The 21252-nt window shown below is 38.7% G+C and overlaps 1 protein-coding gene and 1 pseudogene across 1 annotated transcript in view; one reads left to right on the top strand and one right to left on the bottom strand.

Annotated features, from left to right (window-relative positions):
* Nucleotides 1–21252, top strand: part of NUP160 (nucleoporin 160) — a 52407-nt gene that overhangs the window by 12541 nt on the left and 18614 nt on the right. The window contains exons 8-23 of the mRNA XM_024133189.2: nt 146–223; nt 507–604; nt 2766–2850; nt 4607–4675; nt 6734–6817; nt 7079–7249; nt 8017–8116; nt 8393–8558; nt 9023–9150; nt 9236–9396; nt 11532–11665; nt 12327–12397; nt 13074–13233; nt 14557–14626; nt 15210–15308; nt 16373–16492. Coding sequence (XP_023988957.1) covers nt 146–223; nt 507–604; nt 2766–2850; nt 4607–4675; nt 6734–6817; nt 7079–7249; nt 8017–8116; nt 8393–8558; nt 9023–9150; nt 9236–9396; nt 11532–11665; nt 12327–12397; nt 13074–13233; nt 14557–14626; nt 15210–15308; nt 16373–16492 — 1794 coding nt within the window. The remainder of the gene's footprint in view (nt 1–145; nt 224–506; nt 605–2765; nt 2851–4606; nt 4676–6733; nt 6818–7078; nt 7250–8016; nt 8117–8392; nt 8559–9022; nt 9151–9235; nt 9397–11531; nt 11666–12326; nt 12398–13073; nt 13234–14556; nt 14627–15209; nt 15309–16372; nt 16493–21252) is intronic.
* LOC102993306 (60S ribosomal protein L30-like) lies at nt 622–2724 on the bottom strand (annotated as a pseudogene).

Genomic DNA, 21252 nt, shown 5'->3' with positions numbered 1-21252 from the left:
TTAAGATGGTAAATTCTGTATTTTACCATACTTTTTAAAAAAGTATTTTTGGTACTTTGCTAGTAAGTCTTGCTAGTAAGTCTTGCAAAGAAAAACAGCATGTTGGTTATTTCAAGTACTGAATTATCAACTTGTGTTTTAACAGTTCTGCATTTTCCAGTTGGTGAGCACTGAGAATAACCGCTATAGCCTAGATCACATTTCCTCACTATTCACTTCTCAGGTAGGTTGAGTCATCCTTTGCATATCATAGAAGTACAGGAAAGAAACATTGGCTAACTTAACTATGTTGTAATGGGATTGAAATCTTAAAATGGAATATTTAATGAAACGTCATGCAAAAAATTTCATTTGGATTTTACCAAGTTCACGTGGTACTGTCTTTTGTTTTCATGCTTTTACCTCTCCTACTAATACAAGTTTAAGTCACCATAACTTAGTACCTTTTCTTTCTTGTTTTAACAAGAGTTTTTGTTTATTTGTTTCCCCCCTGCATTTCCTTCTAGGAGACACTGATTGACTTTGCCTTAACCTCTGCGGATATCTGGGCCTTGTGGCATGATGCTGAGAACCAAACAGTTGTGAAATATATCAACTTTGAACAGTACGGGTCCCTCACCTCTGTCATCCTACCTTACCCCAAGCAAATTCATACTTAGAAAAGAAGGAGAGCTTTTTATGTAGAACAAAAGTCAAATGTTCGCATTTAAAGGATTCAGACCCGGGTTTGCCTATTTTCTGACATACCTTCTTTTTCATTTTTTGTTATTTCTTACCTTATGATATTAGGACAAAATAAGGATTCTTAGAGTTGGAATGAGGTGAAGAAAATACCATCTTTTTTGGGATAGATAGCACATAACCAGAATACTACTTTTTTTTCCTAAAACAAGCTCTGGCTGGGGTTATTTTTGTTTGTTTGTTTGTTTTGCGGTACGCAGGCCTCTCACTGTTGTGGCCTCTCCCGTTGCGGAGCACAGGCTCCGGACACACAGGCTCAGCGGCCATGGCTCATGGGCCCAGCCACTCCGCGGCATGTGGGATCTTCCCGGACCAGGGCATGAACCCGCGTCCCCTGCATCGGCAGGCAGACCCTCAACCACTGCGCCACCAGGGAAGCCCCCTCTGGCTGGTTTTATTAAAGAAAAGTTGTGCGTGATTTACTTTTCACCAGTCTGTTCTGGCATGCTTCTAATGATATCAGAATCACCTGGATCAGTGATAGCCAGTGTGCATACTCTATAGTATTTTCCACACACTGTGTGCAGTTCAGTATTATTGCCACTGTAGTGATGGATACATGGCCTAATACTCTATTTCAGAATTCCCCAAGACTGGGCCATTGTTGGCAAGGATGACCAGTTTCACTTGGCCTTGTCTGATCATTTTCTAAGTCTTCTTGTACCCGAGCACATTCTTTCCACTTTTCATAACAAGTTGGAGCCTAGAGTTGATCGACTCCAGCGATTTTTTTGTCTTCCTTGCGGGCACCATCTTCCTGCCTGAGGTGCAGGACACCCCCAACCGAGAGCAGCTGCCAAGATGGCCAGGGAGCAGAAAGGCCCCAAACGCTTCTAATCTGTGCATTTTCTTTGTTTCTGTGCAAAGACTATTTCTGATACCCACAACTTCCAAAAGACACTGCAGCCCCTTTGGGGTCTGAGTTTCCTCATGAGATGAGAAGTAGATTGGACAAATACAGTGCCTCTCAAACTTTTTTTTAAAGCAGGAATCCCTTTTTTTTTCCAAAAGATAATGAACTCCAATATATAACAAAACCAGTATTTTATGAATATAAAATTATAACAGTTTAACATGTTGATAACTAATATTAGATATATTTGGAATATCTGATATTTTTAATGTACATAATATTCATTTTAACATTTTTAATAGTTACAAAATACATTTAAAAACAAATTTTGAATCAAACACTTGTGTAGTCCCTGAAACACCTGTGGAGGATTCCCTGGAACCTAGCTTGACGTCCCTGGAGCTGCATTTGACCCTCAAACAACATGGATTTGAACTGTGGGGGGTCTGCTTAATACACGGTTTGTTTTCAGTAGTAAATACTGCAGTACTGTTTGATCTGCAGTTGCTTGAATAAGTTATACATGGATTTTTGACTGCACAGAGGGTCGACACCTGTAAACCGCCCCCATGTCGTTCAAGAGTCAGCTGTAAACTAATTGAGCTCAAGGGGGTCTCTCATGACCCTATATTCTAGGGTAGAATTCTAGGAGTGGTTGCCCCCAGATTGACCCTGAACCACACCTCAGAAGATAGAGTACTCCTTATAGATGGCATTCAAGCAAAGAATCTACGGTCAGGTGAGAGTTTGAATCCTGGTTGTACAACTTACTAGCTGTGAGATACCCTAAACCTCACTTTTGACATCTTAAAAATGAGGGCAGTGTATCCTTCAAAGAGTTATCGTAAGGTATACATGAATAGTATCTAGAATTGCACCTAGTATAATGTGCAGCATATGGTAAATGCAGAATGAAAGCTATTATTTGTAGATTTGTGTTTAGAGTTTTAATTTCAGGAAGATGCCTATTAGAACAAGTAAGAGCACTTCTATAGTCCAGACTCTGCTATGAATATGTTTCTTTTTTTGGAAACTTTTTTAATAGAATTGATCAAGCAGTAGTTGCAGAGGTTCAGTGATGGGACCCTGCCTGCCCAAATACTGCCAACAACATAAGCTTCATTTTTATTCATCATCTTTATGTAGACTGATGGACTTTTTCTCTGTGTAGTAATGTTGCAGGTCAGTGGAATCCAGTTTTTATGCAGCCTCTGCCAGAGGAAGAAATCATAATCAGAGATGATCAAGACCCCAGAGTAAGCAATGCTAAAGTCTTATGTAAGGAGATGATTTACCCTGATCATTAGTTTGAGAAGAACCAGTTGTATTAGCAGAACTCTTTCAGCTGCAGATGAAAGTAACCCACCTCAAACTGACTTAAGCTGAATGTATTGGCTTGTGCTGCTGGGAAGTTCAGAGTTACCTGGTTTCAGCCATGGCTGGAACAATGCCTTCAGGGCTTGATCTCTCCTTTGTCTCAATTCTGCTTTTCTCCTTGTTGGGTTTATTGTCCGTCAGGCTTTCTGAGCAAGCTTGCCTTCTGTGAACTTAGCAACCCCAGGGGAAAGAGCACTTCTGTTCCAGGCCCTGGAGTTGACACTGGCCTGGCTTTAGTCATGTGCTAATTCCTGGCATAGTCACTCTGATCAGAAGGAATAGAATATTCTGGCTTGGGATGAGAAACATGTCCAGCGTGGGCCTTGCTACTGTGGAGGGTGAAGTCAGTTGGGTATGGGTACGGGAGGAATGGTTCTTCAGAGAAAGGTGAGGGATTTGTTAGTAAAAGAAAGGGAAAGGGATTCTAAGCAGGCACAGACAGTAGGTGTCCACTATACTAACCATGTTAATATATGCATAAAAACTAGACATAGGAGGTATAAGCTATGACGAACATAACTTTAAAAGGTAATGCAATAGCAAAACAGGCCAATTTCCCTGTTTTTCAAGGACATCCTCCAGATAAATGGAAGGAAAACTTTCAGTTGATGCGTTAATATTAAAATGGGATAAAGATCATGGGCTCTGGGTCTGAAACAATGACTCTTTGTAGGATTGGAAAACCCATTTTGAATATCTGAAATTGAATATTGGAAAATTTTTAATCCCAAGAGTTTATTGGCACTTAACTTTTGTCTAAAAGCCAAAATCACATGCTAATTATTAAAATTCTTGTTTTTCTCCATTTTGGTCATTTTATAAATATCTCCCAGAACCTCAGTAGAAGGAAGGAAACTTGAATGAAGGTCAGCCAGGTTTGCTACTTATTGGCAAATCTGGTTTATAAAATTTGGTCAAAATGAGACCATAGGCAGTATGAGACTTTCCGTTTTGTTCTCTCTACTTCATTTTCCCACTTGTGAGAGGTTATTGCAGTTTTTTTTGTTTTGTTTTGTTTTTGCGGTACGCGGGCCTCTCACTGTTGTGGCCTCTCCCGTTGCGGAGCACAGGCTCCGGACGCGCAGGCTCAGCGGCCATGGCTCACGGACCCAGCCGCACCGCGGCATGTGGGATCCTCCAGGACCGGGGCACGAACCCATGTCCCCTGCATCGGCAGGCGGACTCCCAACCACTGCGCCACCAGGGAAGCCCAATTCCTTTTCTTTTATATGTAAACCATAAAATGAGTTCTTTTGTGGATAGTGTAGAAACCACCTTAGTTTAATTATTCTCTTACCAGTGTTTATCACTAATAAACTAGATACAGCTCTTGCATTTAAGATTGGCATTTGACAAGCTGTGTTTTCCAGTGGAACCCATTGAAGTGCACCATGAGGAACACAGCATTCTCAGTGTCGTACATCTAGTTGACTCAGAGACACTGCAGACTTCACAGTGTGAAAATATGTGACTGCTCTGCCACTTGTTACTGCTCAAATGCTGAAGGGCAGAATTTCCACATTCATGTAATAGGAATGCAGCCTTTGGTTTTAATGTGTTGAATTGTTCATTCAGATTTTTCCAAATTTTATCTTTTTTAGAATGGTACTAATTCTTGTTTCAATGTTCTAACAGGAGATGTATTTGCAGAGTCTTTTTACACCAGGGCGATTCATTAATGCAGCTTTATGTAAAGCTCTACAGGTCAGTGAGAAAATATTTAGTGTTCATTTAAGACTCTCTTATTTTATTACTAATATTATATAATTAATGATTACTATTAATTTTTGTTGTTTTGCATATACTAATACCAAACATAGTTTTGCAATTGTATATACATGTGTTTATAAATGCTATTGTAATTTTTTTTAATGTACTTTCCATAAAAATAGCAAGAGTCCAGGCGGGGAGATAGGATTAAGGGCACTTTCCCAGTGACTAGTGAAGCATGCCAGTAGTAAAAAGAGAAACTTGTACCTACACTATTGTAAAAAGATATACCATACTACACTGCATATAATCTCTATACTTGAAAGAAGTTTTCTTGGGTAGGTTTGATGGTACTGTTTTTACCCTTTTGTTAGTACAGTGAAGGTCTGACTTGGTTCAGGTTCAAGAAAATAATCTAAGCTTCAAAGTTACATGGTTTAAGAGATGCTTAACCTTTTCCAAAAGAATTCTTTACTTTAAAGTCATTTAGGCTTCCTTAAATTGCTACTTAGCTTCATGAATTTAAAATAGAATAATCACTTATAGAATTGAAAAGTTCTTAGAATCTCCTGATCTGACCTCCCACACAAAGCAGAAATACCTTCTGAGGCTTCTCTGACAGACAACTATTCAGCTTCTTGTTGTGTCGGCCTCCAGTGACAAGTCTCTCACCAGCTCTTTTGTGACTTACTGTTCAAAACTGTGCCACTTAAAAGTGCAACCCTGGGAATTCCCTGGCAGTCCTGTGGTTAGGACTTGGCGCTTTCACTGCCCGGGCCCAAGTTCAATCCCTGGTCGGGGAACTAAGATCCCACAAACCATGCGGTAAGGCCAAAAAAAAAAAAAAAAAAAAAAGTTCATCCTAGTATTGGATCAAATTAAACCCCCCATCATTTAGGTGGAATCTTTCTTTGGGAACTTCATAGAACATGTCTCTTCTATAAAGCAACCCTTCAAATATTTTAAGAATCCTTCCATGTTATCTTTCTGCAGGCTAAAAATATACCCAGTTCCTTAACTTTCTCTCAGGTGATACGGTTTCCAGATCCTTGACTTTTCTTCTAGGTACATTCTTAAATATCTGGCTATTCTATGTTTTCTGTTTTCTCTCTAATAAAACTCCAGGATGACATGGTCACTTTCTTCTAAGGTATTATTGCTTTCATCTCATCAGCCCTTCTTATTAACAGTAATCACATGTGTGATTTCTCATGGTATCTCTTGCACACGGAGATATTGAATAATCAGTAAGGCATTGCTCACAAGCTTTGCCTTAGGAGAATTATTCCCATTAGAGTGACCTACCCCACCACTACTCTAGCTCACCTTGTGCCAGTCAGGATGTATATCATGTATATTTGATGCCAAATGTATATTTGGCATCATCTTATATCTTCCTCCAGCTAAGCAATAGCCATTATGTTTCCTTTTGCTTTTTGTAATGATCCAGATGTACCCAATTATAATTCTTACAGATTCATGAGCTTCTGTAGTTTATTCTAGACTATAGAAACTACTTCAAAGTCGCTATGAATTCACAATTAGAAGTTATTTGCACAGGACTTCCCTGGTGGCGCAGTGGGTAAGAATCCGCCTGCCAGTGCAGGGGACACGGATTCAAGCCCTGGTCCGGGAAGATCCCACATGCTGCGGAGCAGCTAAGCCCGTGCGCCACAACTACTGAGCCTGCGCTCTAGAGCCCACAAGCCACACTACTGAAGCCCATGTGCCTAGAGCCCGTGCTCCACAACAGGAGAAGCTACCACAATGAGAAGCCTGAGCACCCCTAAAAAGAGACTAGCCCCACTCACCACAACCAGAGAAAGCCCACAGGCAACAACAAGGCCCCAACGCAGCCAATCAATCAATCAGTAAATAAATTTATAAAAAGAAATTATTTGCGCAATGTTGAGAGTAAATGTGTGTTTCAGGCATGTCCAGTCTCTATTGTATAGTATATTACCTCAGTATCTTCTGACCTGGAGTATTTCTCATTCAGTTTTTAGTATTATGTGATACTCTAAAGTGTCTCTGTGTCTGTTTTATATTTAGATTTTCTGTCGAGGAACTGACAGGAATTTAGATCTCTCCTGGAATGAACTAAAGAAAGAAGTTACTTTAGCTGTTGAAAGTGAGGTGAGGTTTGGGTAAAGAAAGAATGATAATTTCTTTCATCTCCCTATGGAGCAGATTGGTACTGAGAAATTGTTCAAATTGTTCATTGGACCTTGTTAGTAAGAAATATAAATGTCTAAACCTTTTAATTAGTCTGTGGCATGTAATGCATAAGGGATATTCATTTGCCTATAGCTTAGTAAAATGATATTAAACAATTATGTTTTGCGGGGAGAAAGATCCCAAATGGTATCAAGAGTTTCTTTTTTTTGTTGTTGCCAGCTCCAAGGAAGTGTAACAGAGTATGAATTTTCCCAGGAAGAGTTCCGAAATTTACAACAGGAATTTTGGTGCAAGTTCTATGCCTGTTGTCTTCAGTATCAAGAAGCCCTTTCTCATCCTCTTGCCCTACATTTGAATCCACACACAAACATGGTGTGCCTGCTGAGAAAAGTAAGAGAGCAGAAACATAACAGAAGAACTCCTTTAGACTGTTCAGTGGGTCTTTCAGAATGTAGTGTCTATTGTATATTGTAGTTAGCTTTTAGGATTTTGGTGGGTTTTTTGTTAGGTGGGGTCCTAAAGTTATAGTTCATTTTTGTTTAAATAGTCTTCTGTATTATTTATACTTTTTTGCATCTTGTTTTGTATTGAAGTGATTTCTAATTTGAAAGTTACAAGAGTAATGCAGAGAACTTCTGTATACTCTTCAACCAGATTCACTGTTCATTAACTTCCATTGCTTTTTTTCTTTCTATAGATATGTTTTTTTCTTCCTGAGCCACTTGAGAGTTAGTTGTAAACATCATTCCCCTTAATCCTTACACATTTTAGCATGTATCTAAGCACAAGGGTATTCTTATATTACCACAGCACAATTTAAAGATCAGGCAGTTTGATATTGATATAGTATTATACAGTTTATATTCAGATTTTACCAGTTGTGTTTACAATTTTTATTCTTGATCTGGAATCCAATCCAAGATCTTGCAATTATTTAGTTGTCAGGTTTCTTTAGCTTAATCTCCAGCTGTTGTCACCCTTTCTTTGTCTTTCATGACACTGACATTTTTTTGAAGACTACGCCTGTTATTTGGTAGAGTGTCCCTTAATTTGGATTTGTCTGGGGTTAGCTCATGATAAGATTCAGGTCTCAAATATTTTTTATCTTTAAACATTCACTGAAAAAAAAAATGTAACTGGAAGATTTGTATTTCCAGGGGTACCTGTCTTTCCTTGTGCCTTCCTCCTTAGTGGATCATTTATATCTCCTACCTGATGAGAATCTTTTGACAGAGGATGAGACAACCATATCTGATGGTAATAGTAATTGTCATGTCCGTATTTAAGCCCTTTCCACCATGAACCCTATGCTTTCTTTCAAATGAATGCAGAAAACATTGATTTCCACTGTGGTCTTTCCTGGCCAGTTTACCACATTGTAGATATTTTAGGGGAAACTGAAGAGGCCTAAACATCTTTAAGACCTCAGATAGATGCCTGGCATTTAATTATTAATATTTTAATTTAATATAATATTAGCTAGCAGCTCTTCATTGGCTTGACACATGAATGTCAACTTTCTCTTACTTATAGATGTCGATGTTGCTCGGGATGTCGTATGTCTCATAAAATGCCTTCGGCTGATTGGAGAGTCAGTAACTATGGATATGTCAGTAATGATGGAAATGAGTTGTTACAACCTACAGTCTCCAGAAAAGGCTGCAGAACAGATTCTGGAAGATTTGATCACTATTGATGTGTAAGGAGAATTTAGGGTAAAGTCCATTTCCTAATGGAAATTTAGCAATTCTTAGTGCCAAAATCGGGTTTTTAATGTACACTCAAGTGTGTACAAAGTAGAGGCTTAAAGTTAAAGTGAGTTGCCATGATTCTCAGTAGGTATTTCAGCTTTTAAGCAGAAAATCTAATACATGAATTCAGGTTTGGAAACAGACTCATGAATTATGGTCTGGCTATTAACTGAGCTATAAATTTTAAAATGTAAAAGTATTTTTCTCACATTCATTTTGTCTGTCATTTCCAAAAAAAATGAGGGAAAATTTTCTACATGGAGTAAAAGCATCTTGTACACCAGAGTGATTATCTCTACTCCTTTAGTATATGGCTGGTTTTCCTGTTTCATAGAGCATTTAGCTTATATGGCATATAGAGTCTATCTTATATATTCTCGGTAGTAATAGGAGTTTTCTAATTTCCTTATAGAGACAATGTGATGGAGGATATTTGTAGTAAACTGCAAGAGATTAGGAACCCAACCCATGCCATTGGACTTCTTATACGGGAAATGGATTATGAAACAGAAGTGGAAATGGAAAAGGGATTCAATCCAGGTAAATGACAAAACAACACATGTACCTCTCTGATTTAGAGAAAACAGTGATACATTTAACTGGTTTTTTTTTTTTTAAATTACAGCTCAGCCTTTGAATATTCGAATGAACCTTTCCCAGCTCTATGGTAGTAGCACAGCAGGGCGCGTTGTGTGCAGAAGTGTGTGTAAAATTGCCAGTACTCGCTTCCTCATCTGCCGAGACCTCTTGATCTTACAGCAGCTACTAATGAGGCTAGGAGATGCAGTAAGTACTACTTGAGGGAAAGCTTGTAACATCTGAAACCTCTTCTTGACCTACAGGCACATAGCAGAATGTCAGCTCTGAGAGCACGGAGACTTCTGTCTTTGTTCACTGCTCTATCCCCCATGCTTGGCCCTTAGTCGGTACTCTATAAATACATGTTGAATTAAGAATGAGTAAACATAATAACCTAAAGTTACAGATTAAGAACATATATGAAGCAGGTTGTTTTACTCTTAACCTTTGTATATATAATGGTGGGATAATTTCCTAGGGTGGCTCTCCCAAAATGTAGTATTATTAGTACAACTTTGGATGTGATAGCAGGGTACCATTTAGTGTGCAGGAGAGAGGAAGAAGAAGAAAAAGAACTTCTCTATTTCTGCAGTACAGGATTTACCCTAAGCAGTTTTAAGATTATAGAGTTTGTTTTGGGGGTCCTCCTAACTCCATTCTCTGCATCCTTTTCCATTGTATTCTCCTTAGGCCACCAGACTCTTGTTGCCATACTACTGCCCTCTTCTCCCCCCCACTGAATGTTTTATGTTCAAAAATTACGTTTCTGCCCACCGTCAGAAGTCCCATTTATCTCACTCATCTGAACCTGACAAGGAAGCAATCTAATTAAACTAATTCATGTTAATGTATAAATAGCTGAAAGGCCTTTGGGGCTCCCAGGGATATTTATACTTTTTAAATCAGAATTTATTAACTCAAATACGTTGCTAATGGCAGAATTTCAGGTAAAAATAAGGAAAAAACATTTAGGAAGATGATTTGTTTAGGACCACCAAGGAGAAACAGGAACCGTTCCTGAGAGTCTGTCACTTAGGGCAGCCCTTACTTACTAAGTTCTTTTTAATCTTTGTAGATTCTTCCATTTCTTCAGGTCTTGGGGGGTATTTTTGTTTGCTTGCCGCATGGCTTGCAGGATCTTAGTTCCCCAACCAGGGATTGAACCCGGACTCTGACAGTGAAAGCCTGAGTTCTAACCACTGGACCGCCAGGGAATTCACCTGTAATCCTCTACCCAGTGATAACCACTATTACATTTTTTTAAAAATATTTATTTATTTATTTATTTATTTTGCTGCACCGGGTCTTAGTTGAGGCATGCGGGATCTCTTAGTTGCGGCATGCAGACTCTTAGTTGCAGCATGCGTGCGGGATCTAGTTCCCCAACCAGGGATCAAAGCCGGGCCCCCTGCATTGGAAGTGTGGAGTCTTACCCACTGGACCAGGGAAGTCCCGCTATTTACATTTTGTTATACACCCATTTTTTTTTTCTCTGCAAATGGTTTTTAAATTTTATTAGAAAATTAGTATATGCTATATATTATTTTTCGGAATCTGGTTGTTTTTATTCTTCCACTTTACAAATCTCGCCAGCATGCTCACATGTTACTAAGTATTTTTATACAACATTACTTTTAATAGTTACCTACTATAATTTTAATTTATTCAACCAATCCTGTGGCCATCCAGGTTGTTGCCAGTTTTCCCCTTATAGATAGAACTTTCTGCACCCCGTTGACTATATCTCCAGGATGAATTCTAAGAACTAGAATTGATTGGTCATAAGTTAACACACATGTTTTTTTCTTTTCGGCCATGCCGCGTGGCATACGGATCTTAGCTCCCCGACCAGGGAATGATGAACCTGTGCACCCCGCAGTGGAAGCGCAGAGTCTTAACCACTGGACCGCCAGAGAAGTCCCAAAGTTATGCACATTTTTAAAGCTTTTGGTATTCTTGAAAAATTTTCCTCTAATGGTCATACCTATTTTTACCCAAGACCAGAAGCTTAAGAAAGGACTTAGATTTCCCTGTTACTCTCCTTGAGTCCTGAACCTACAGATTTAATGAAAGTTAAGCTGTTTGTTGCTGTTTTCTTTTTCACCATCAGCTCCCATGACATGGTGAGCTATTTTTTATTATTTTTTACCGTTAAATGGGTAGATATTTTTGCCACCTGCTACCCCAAAATGTAATAGGTGTGTTGCTTTTATGTATGTGTGTGTGTTGCTTTTATGTATGCCCTTTGTAACTGTGTTATTTTATTTTACCTCCACCTGAACCTAAGAGTTATCATTACTGATTGCTATTTACTGTCTCACCCACCCACCCACCATGTATAGGTGATTTTGGGAGCTGGTCAGCTCTTTCAAGCTCAGCAAGACCTACTACATCGAACAGCTCCCCTACTCTTATCTTATTACCTCATTAAGTGGGGAAGTCAGTGCTTGGCAACTGATGTTCCAGTTGACACACTGTGAGTTTCATTGTTCTGATTATTTTAAAAATAAATTGTGAGCTTAATTATTTTTTCCATTGTCTGAAAGAAAAAAGATTTTAATATTATTCTATAGCACTGATATGCCTTTAAAATTCAGAGCTTTCAGATACTCCATTTTATAAAGGTTAAAGGCAACTTCTAAGAATGAAAATAATAAATATATATTTATTATTATATATGTGTATGTATAATGCAAAGACAAATCCTGTTGAAGGCAAAATAATAAGATGAGGTCATGGGGAAGGTTAGACCACACATAAAAATGTGCTAGTTATTAAGGGTAGGCTGAGATTCTTTATAGCCAAAAGAAGAAAGAAAATTCAATATGTACCTACAAGACTCACATTTCAATTAGATAAGCCATTTTGTTTTTTCTGGCAAGGGAAAGATTTTCATGGCATGGAGGTCTTAAGAAATTTCTGCTCTGGCTTCTCATTGAAGGATCACTGAATGATACGATGGGCAACAATCTAAACCATGGCTCATTTTCCAGATTTTTTTGTGCTTTCAGTGGAGCTTTCATGTGTAATTTGTTAATGAAATTGACAGTGTTCTTGATAGGCTAACTTGTTGAAGTAATGTTTAGCATAGGAGAATTTATTGAGCTGTTGTTTTTTTGTTTTCCTTTTCCTCACAGGGAGTCTAATCTTCAACATTTATCAGTACTGGAACTAACTGACTCTGGTGCTTTAATGGCAAATAAGTTCGGTAAGGACTGGACTGTGTATGCATTTGATTTCAAGTTTGGCATTTATTGCACATTCATTAAAGTGGTCTTTTGCCACCTTTGCTTTGGAAAGGTCAGTTAGGCTGTGCTTTCACTTTGAGAGGGTACAAGCAAGCTGTGTCCTGAGACCTCTGGTTGTGACAAGAGGTTTGTGCAGGTGTAACCCTAGATCAGACATAAATGAAGGGTATTGCGTGTGTTTATATGCACTGCTGCTTTTCCATTGTATATTGACACTCCAGTGATTAATTCAACAAAATCTTTTTTTTAATTTGCGAAGTTCATATAGCTTTTGTAATCTTGTCTTCATCACCAAATATGCAAAAGGAGCCCTCACGCTTGAGAACCATTCTGGAGAATTTATTTTCTATTGTTTTGGTATAAAACTTAGAATCTTAGGACTGTACTTATTGGAAACACTTTCTAGAGAAAAGGAATGACAATGTTAAGTGGTTTTTTTATTGCATTTATATAGTACTTCATAGTTTACAGATTGCTTTTATTTACATTGACATTGATTACACCAGTGATGCATTTTATATTTTGAAATAAAAAATGTTCTTTGTTACAGGCATAAAATGAATTGGTAGACTGTCTTAATTGAAAATTGATACTACTATCACAAGTTGGTGACTGTTAAAACTTTTTATTTTTAAGTATCTAGCCCTCAGACAATTGTGGAGTTATTCTTCCAAGAAGCTGCAAGAAAACACATTATATCTCATTTGTTCTCTCAACCAAAGGCACCTCTAAGCCAGACTGAGTTGAACTGGCCTGAGATGATTACTGCAATTACCAATTATTTATTGCAGCTTTTGTATCCTTTCACTTAAAAGCCAGTTGAATGGTTTCTTTTATCCAAATAGTCTGAGATTCAGTAATATTCTGCCTGTGTAATGAAGATTTTTAATGAGGTTGGGTACTTATCCCCCCCAACAAGAGATGATATTTATTTTCAGATATCCCAATTTTTATTTTCTTTTAATTTGTTTTTTTGCTCAGGAGTTGAGCCAGATTTTATTGGTGCACACATATTTGATACCTAGATCTCTTTTTAAAAAAAATAATTTATTTGTTATTTTATTTTTTAATTTTTGGCTGCATTGGGTCTTTGTTGCTGAACGCGGGCTTTTTCTTGTTGCGGTGAGCGGGGGCTACTCTTCGTTGCGGTGCGCGGGCTTCTCATCACAGTAGCTTCTCCTGTTGTGGAGCACGGGCTCTAGGGTGTGCAGGCTTCAGTAGTTGTGGCTCACGGGCTCCAGAGCGCAGGCTCGGTAGTTGTGGCACACGGGCTTAGTTGCTCTGCGGCATGTGGGATCTTCCGGGACCAGGGCTTGAACCCGTGTTGCCTGCATTGGCAGGCAGATTCTTAACCACTGCGCCACCAGGGAAGCCCTAGATCTCTTTTAAAACATACATTCATCAAATATTTATTGAATGGCTCTGTATGCCAGGCACTGTGTTAGGTACTGGGTATCCACTGGCATAGTATGCTTGTGCAATATAGTAGCTAGAATTAGAAGTGACCACCCAGGGATGAAATACATGCTTTAGCCCATTGTTAATTGAGCTCTAATCTAGGTGACTAGGCTCCTAGTATCTATCTAACCTTTCCACTATGCTTGTCTAATATTAAAGGTACATAATTATGTAGAAAGGACGTGTGCCATGCCACCTTCCCTTTACCTTGTTTTAAAAAAATTAATTAATTAAAAAAAATTTATTTCTGGCTGCGGTGGGTCTTCATTGCTGTGCGTGGGCTTTCTGTAGTTGCGGTGAGCAGGGGCTACTCTTCGTTGCGGTGCGCAGGCTTCTCATTGCGGTGGCTTCTCTTGTTGCGGAGCACGGGCTCTAGGCATGCAGTCTTCAGTAGTTGTGGCTCGCAGGCTCTAGAGCGCAGGCTCAGTAGTTGTGGCGCAGGGGCTTAGTTGCTCCATAGTATGTGGGATCTTCCCAGAACAGGGCTCGAACCCGTGTCCCCTGCACTGGCAGACGGATTCTTAACCACTGCGCCACCAGGGAAGCCCCTCTTTACCTTCTTTTTAAAAATTAAGCCATTTCATGGAGTTTGATGCCTAACGTGTATTGATATATTTAAGTTTTACCAAAACAGTAAATAATCTCCTTAACCAATGACTAGATGGCCTAGCAATCCTGGTTGCCTCTTTCTAGAATGTTTGATGGGAAATTGTCAGTATGTACAATTGCAGGTGAGTACTGTTGAACATTTCAGGACAGTCATTCTTGTAAAGAGTGGGATTTCTGGGACTTTTTTCTTTGTAAATGTTTCCTGCATTTTAATTGGGCTGATAGTAAGAACCACAATAATGTACATTCATTTACACTGAAACATACCCCAGAGAGATTTTCTTTACTTCCCTCTTGGCAGTATCATTCCTAACAATTTTTTATAGAGTATTTTTTTGTTAGTTCTCTTTATTGGGTTCTCTTTATAGTAAGAAAACATACCATTGTCTTCAAATAAATCCTTCACTGGAATCTAGTCAGTTGAACCAGTAAATACCAAAAGTTGGAAAATTGCTAGGATGGAAAGTGCATGTTTGTTTACATGTTTAGTGTTATTGCAGTCCTGTTTGCTTTCTTAAAGTGTCTAATAACCTAGTATAAGAATGGATTAACAGGATTCAGTTTTAATCTCCAGATGATTTCTAGAAATACAACTTTTGTGTTGATCGACCACTATCTTCTCTCCCTCTGTGAAGAACTTGGAAATGAGTATCTCCTTAAGGAATATTTATTCTCTAATCAGAAAGCATCTTTTATGCCTTTAAGGATTATATTCAACTGCTACATCCCTGGTGTCAAGTCAATGTTGGTTCCTGTCGATTTATGCTGGGACGGTGTTACCTGGTTACAGGAGAGGGACAGAAGGTAAACTGCATTTGAAAGACGAGCAAACCTTAGTGCAAGGAGAACACTTAGTTTCCATCTAAGTGAGGGAATGGGAGGCACAGAATCCTCCAGATAAAGATACAGAAAACTAATAGCGCCAACAAGGGGCATGATATACCTGTGGGGACCGTTTAGCTTCACGTACTTTGCAGATTACTTAGGACACAGGAAAATATGAAGAAGAAAACATTAAAACCCTCCTGCCCCTGTGCAGATATTTTTAGGGATGCGTTTTTTCATATAAAATTTATTTCTCAATTACACTGTTTTTATTATATCTTTTCTTTTTTTTTTAAAGTTTATTTTTGGCTGCGTTGGGTCTTCATTGCTGTGCGTGGGCTTTCTCTAGTTGTGGCGAGCAGGGGCTACTCTTTGTTGCGGTGCATGGGCTTCTCATTGCAGGGGCTTCTCCTGTTGCAGAGCAAGGGCTCTAAGTGCATAGGCTCAGTAGTTGTGGCTCGCAGGCTCTAGAGCGCAGGCTCAGTAGTTGTGGTGCACGGGCTTAGTTGCTCTGCGGCATGTGGGATCTTCCCGAACCAGGGCTCGAACCTGTGTCCCCTGCATTGGCAGGTGGATTCTTAACCACTGCACCACCTGGGAAGTCCTATATCTTTTTTTTATGCTGGTTTTCTTCCCATTATGGTAGTTTACATTTCTAATTTTTTCTTGATATCCTGTTATGGAGCTTTTCAAACATAAAAGTTCAAAGACTTTCATACTAAACAATCATATACCCCCCCACTCAAATTCTACAATTGTTAACATGTTGCTACAGTCGGTGTATCACATTTATCCATCAATTTTCTTATTAAAGTTTACTTTTTAACTAACAGCATTTAAGTTAAAAAGTTAGATAAATTAAAGAAAATATTAAATAATGCATCAGAGAGAATTTAGATATGACAGAAACTACAAATGCAGTCAATGGCCTTACATAATTTTATTTCTTTTTTGGTTTTCGTTGGTACAAGAACCCTTGACTTATAGCATCTAGAAGTGGAACAGCCTATCATAAGTCATTTTGTATTCTTCTATTTCTCCAGGCTCTGGAATGTTTCTGCCAGGCAGCATCTGAAGTGGGCAAAGAGGAATTCTTAGATCGCTTGATCCGTTCAGAGGATGGGGAGATTGTGTCCACCCCCAGGCTGCAGTATTATGATAAGGTATATTCTGTCATGGTTTGGTCCTTCTTACACCACCCTGTGTAAAAATGTAATGGGGCAGGGGGGGCAGATAAATTAGGAGTTTGGGATTAACGTATACACACTACTATATATAAAACAGGTAAACAACAAGGACCTACTGTATAGCACAAGGAACTATACTCAATATCTTGTAATAACCTATAATGGAAAAGAATCTGAGTAAGAATATGAATATATACATATAGATAAATATATATAACTGAATCACTTTGCTGTACACTTGAAACTAACACAACATTGTAAATTAACTATACTTCAGTTTAAAAAAATGTATCTGAAATATATTAGTTTGGTAATTGGGGAGAAAAATAACATAAAATTTAATCACTCCCTGAATCTCCAAGTGAAGAGAAAAATGAATTTGCCTAGAGAAATTGAAGAAACATATATTTTTAAATTTGATATATGGTTTTTTTGTTTTTTCGTTTTTTTTTATTTGGTTGCACTGGGTCTTAGTTGCAGCAAGAGGGCTCCTTAGTTGCGGCATGCATGTGGGATCTAGTTCCCTGACCAGGGATCAAACCCTGGCCCCCTTCTTTGGGAGTACAGAGTCTTAACCACTGCACCACCGAGGAAGTCCCTGATAAATGTTTTTAACTTAAATGAAATTCCCATCATGATATAATTTTGTTAGCTCTGTCATCATTAGAACTTTATTACTTAGTATTCATCTTGCTGATATCTGAAAGAATTAACTTGTAATGCTGTATTTAGCCTTAGTTTGTGATTTAGCCCTGGGTACCCCTCCTGACCTTTTTTTCCTTCTACTCTTTCCTCTGGTCACTCACTCAGCTATAACAGTAGTGGCCTTCTTACTGTTTCATAGAAGCCAAGCACATACTCTGTTCCCTTCAGGACCTTTCTCCCTGCTGTTCCTCATCCTGGAATGGTCTTCCTCCAGGTAGTCAAGTTTCTAATGCCCTCATTTCATTCAGGTCTCTGCTCCTGTGTCACCTCCCGAGAGTTCCTCCCTGCCTTGCCTATGAAGAAGCAGAGTAGCTGTCGTGCACGTGCTCTCCTGCACACCTGCTCCTTCTCTCCCTTAGTGCAGAGTGAGGTGCTGTGGGCAGTCTCTCTCCTTGCCCCGCTTTATTTTTCTTTATGACATTTAGCCATGCTTGATGTTATATTTTAGATTCTGTGTTATTTTTTTTTCACATCTTTATTGGAGTATAAATGCTTTACAATCTTGTGTTAGTTTCTGCTGTACAGAGTGAATCAACTGTATGTATACATATATCCCCATATCCCCTCCCTCTTGAGCCTCCCTCCCACCCTCCCTATCCCGTCCCTCTAGGTCATCACAAAGCACTGAGCTGATCTCCCCATGCTATGCAGCTTCCCACTAGCCATCCGTTTTACATTTGGTAGTGTATATACGTTAGTGCTACTCTCTGACCTCATCCCAGCTTCCCCCTGCTCCACCGGTGCCCTCAAGTCTGTTCTCTACATCTGCGTCTTTATTTCTGCCCTGCCGCTAGGTTCATCAGTACCGCTTTTTAAAATTCTGTATATGTGCATTAGCATATGGTATTTGTTTTTCTCTTTCTGAGTTACTTCACGCTGTATGACAGATTTTTGGTCCATCCACCTCACTACAAATAACTCAATTTCATTCCTTTTTATGGCTGAGTAATATTCCATTATATACATGTGCCACATCTTCTTTATGCAGTCATCTGTTGATGGACATTTAGGTTGTTTCCATATCCTGGCTATTGTAAATAGTGCTGCAATGAACACTGTGGTATGTGTCTCCTTTTGAATAATGGTTTTCTCAGGGTATATGCCCAGTAGTGGGATTGTTGGGTCATATGGTAGTTCTATTTTTAGTTTTTTAAGGAACCTCCATACTGTTCTCCATAGTGGTTGTATCAATTTACATTTCCACCAACAGTGGAGGAGGGTTCCCTTTTCTCCACACACTCTCCAGCATTTATTGTTTGTAGATTTATTGATGATGGCCATTCTGACTGGTGTGAGGTGATATACCTCATTGTAGTTTTGATTTGCATTTCTCTAATGATTAGTGATGTTGAGCATCTCTTCATGCATTTGTTGGCCATCTGTATGTCTTCTTTGGAGAAATGTCTATTTAGGTCTTCCGCCCATTTTTGGACTGCGTTGTTTTTTTTTTTTTTTTTTGATATTGGCCTGCATGAGCTGCTTGTATATCTTGGAGATAAATCATTTGTCCGTTGCTTCATTTGCAAATAATTTCTCCCATTCTGAGGGTTGTCTTTTTGCCTTGTTTACGGTTTCCTTTTCTGTGCAAAAGCTTTTAAGTTTCATTATGTCCCGTTTGTTTATTTTTGTTTTTATTTCCATGACTCTAGGAGGTGGGTCAAAAAGGATCTTGCTGTGATTTACGTCATGGAGTGTTCTGCCTATGTTTTCCTCTAAGAGTTTTATAGTGTCTGACCTTACATTTAGGTCTTTAATCCATTTTGAGTTTATTTTTGTGTATGGTGTTAGGGAGTGTTCTTTTTTTGTTTTTTCATTTTTGGCTGCATTGGGTCTTCGTTGCTGCACACGGGCTTTCTCTAGTTGCGGTGAGCAGAGGCTACTCTTCCTAGTGGTGTGAGGGCTTCTCATTACAGTGGCTTCTCCTGATGTGGACCACGGGCTCTAGGCACACGGGCTTCAGTAGCTGTGGCACACGGGCTCAGTAGTTCTGGCTCATGGGCTCTAGAGCACAGGCTCAGTAGTTGTGGCACACGGGCTTAGTTGCTCTGTGGCATGTGGGATCTTCGCAGACCAGGGATTGAACCCATGTCCCCTGCACTGGCAGGCGGATTCTTAACCACTGCGCCACCAGGGAAGTCCGGGAGTGTTCTCATTTCATTCTTTTACATGTAGCTGTCCATTTTTCCCAGCACCACTTATTGAAGAGGCTGTCTTTTCTCCATTTTCTGTTCTTGCCTCCTTTATCAAAGATAAGGTGACCATATGTGTGTGGGCTTTCTATCTTGTTGCATTGATCTATATTTCTGTATTTGTGCCAGTACCATACTGTCTTGATTACTGTAGCTTTGTAGTATAGTCTGAAGTCAGGGAGCCTGATTCCTCCAGCTCTGTTTTTCTTTCTCAAAGATTGCTTTGGCTATTTAGGATCTTTTGTGTTTCCATACAAATTGTAAAATTTCTTGTTCTCATTCTGTGAAAAATGCCATTGGTAATTTGATAGGGATTGCATTGAACCTGTAGATTGCTTTGAGTAGTATAGTCATTTTCACAATATTGATTCTTCCAATCCAGAAGCATGGTATATCCCTCCATCTGTTTATGTTATCTTTGATTTCTTTCGTCAGTGTTTTACAGTTTTCTGAGTACGGGTCTTAATTTCTCTTTCTGATCTTTCGTTGTTAGTGTACAGGAATGCAAGAGATTTCTGTGCATTAATTTTGTATCCTGCAACCTTACCAAATTCATTGATTAGTTCTAGTAGTTTTCTGGTGGCATCTTTAGGATGTTCTATGTATAGTATCATGTCATCTGCAAACGTTGACAGTTTTACTTCTTCTTTTCCAATTTGTATTCCTTTTATTTCTTTTTCCTCTCTGATTGCTGTGACTAGGACGTCCAATCTATGTTGAACAATAGTGGCGAGAGTGGACGTCCTTGTCTTGTTCCTGATCTTAGAGGAAATGCTTTCAGTTTTTCACCATTGAGAATGATGTTTGCTGTGGGTTTGTCATATGTGCTTTTTATTATGTTGAGATAGGTTCCTTCTGTGCCCACTTTCTGGAGAGTTTTCATCATAAATCGGTGTTGTATTTGTCAAAAGCTTTTTCTGCATCTATTAAGATGATCATATGGTTTTTATTCTTCAATTTGTTAATATGGTGTATCACATTGATTGTTTTACATATATTGAAGAATCCTTGCGTCCCTGGGAAAAATCCCACTTGATCATGGTGTATGATCCTTTTAACGAGTTGCTGGATTCTGTTTGCTTGTATTTTATTGAGGATTTTTGCGTCTGTGTTCATCAGTGATATTGGTCTATAATTTTCTTTTTTTGTGATATCTTTGGTTTTGGTATCAGGGTGATGGTGGCCTCGTAGAACGAGTTTGGGAGTGTTCCTCCCTCCACAATTTTTTGGAAGAGTTTGAGAAGGATAGGTGTTAATTCTTCTCTAAATGTTTGATAGAATTCACCTATGAAGCCATCTGTCCTGGACTTTTGTTTGTTGGAAGATTTTTAATTACAGTTTCTATTTCACTACCTGTGATTTGTCTGTTTATATTTTCTAATTCTTCCTGGTTCTATCTTGGAAGGTTGTACTCTTCCAAGAATTTGTCCATTTCTTTCACGTTATCCATTTTATTGGCTTATAGTTGCTCGTAGTAGTCTCTTACCATATTTTGTATTTCTGTGGTATCAGTTGTAACCTCTTCTTTTTCATTTCTAATTTTATTGATTTGCGTCCCCTCCCTTTTTTTCTTGATGAGTGTGGCTAAAGGTTTATCAGGTTTGTTTATCTTCTCAAAGAACCAGCTTTTAGTTTAATTGATCTCTGCTATTGTTTTCTTTGTTTCTATTTTATTTATTTCTGCTCTGATATTTATGATTTCTTTCCTTCTACTAATTTTGGGTTTTCTTTTTCTGGTTGCTTTAGGTGTACGGTTAGATGTTTATTTGAGATTTTTCTTGTTTCCTGAGGTGAGCTTTAATTGCTATGAACTTCCCTCTTAGAACTGCTTTTTCTGCATCC

Source organism: Physeter macrocephalus, chromosome 16, assembly GCF_002837175.3.
Source record: "Physeter macrocephalus isolate SW-GA chromosome 16, ASM283717v5, whole genome shotgun sequence".
Lineage (NCBI taxonomy): Eukaryota > Metazoa > Chordata > Mammalia > Artiodactyla > Physeteridae > Physeter > Physeter macrocephalus.
The sequence above is the reverse complement of the archived record's forward strand: the minus strand, read 5'-3'. Positions and strand labels throughout refer to the sequence as shown.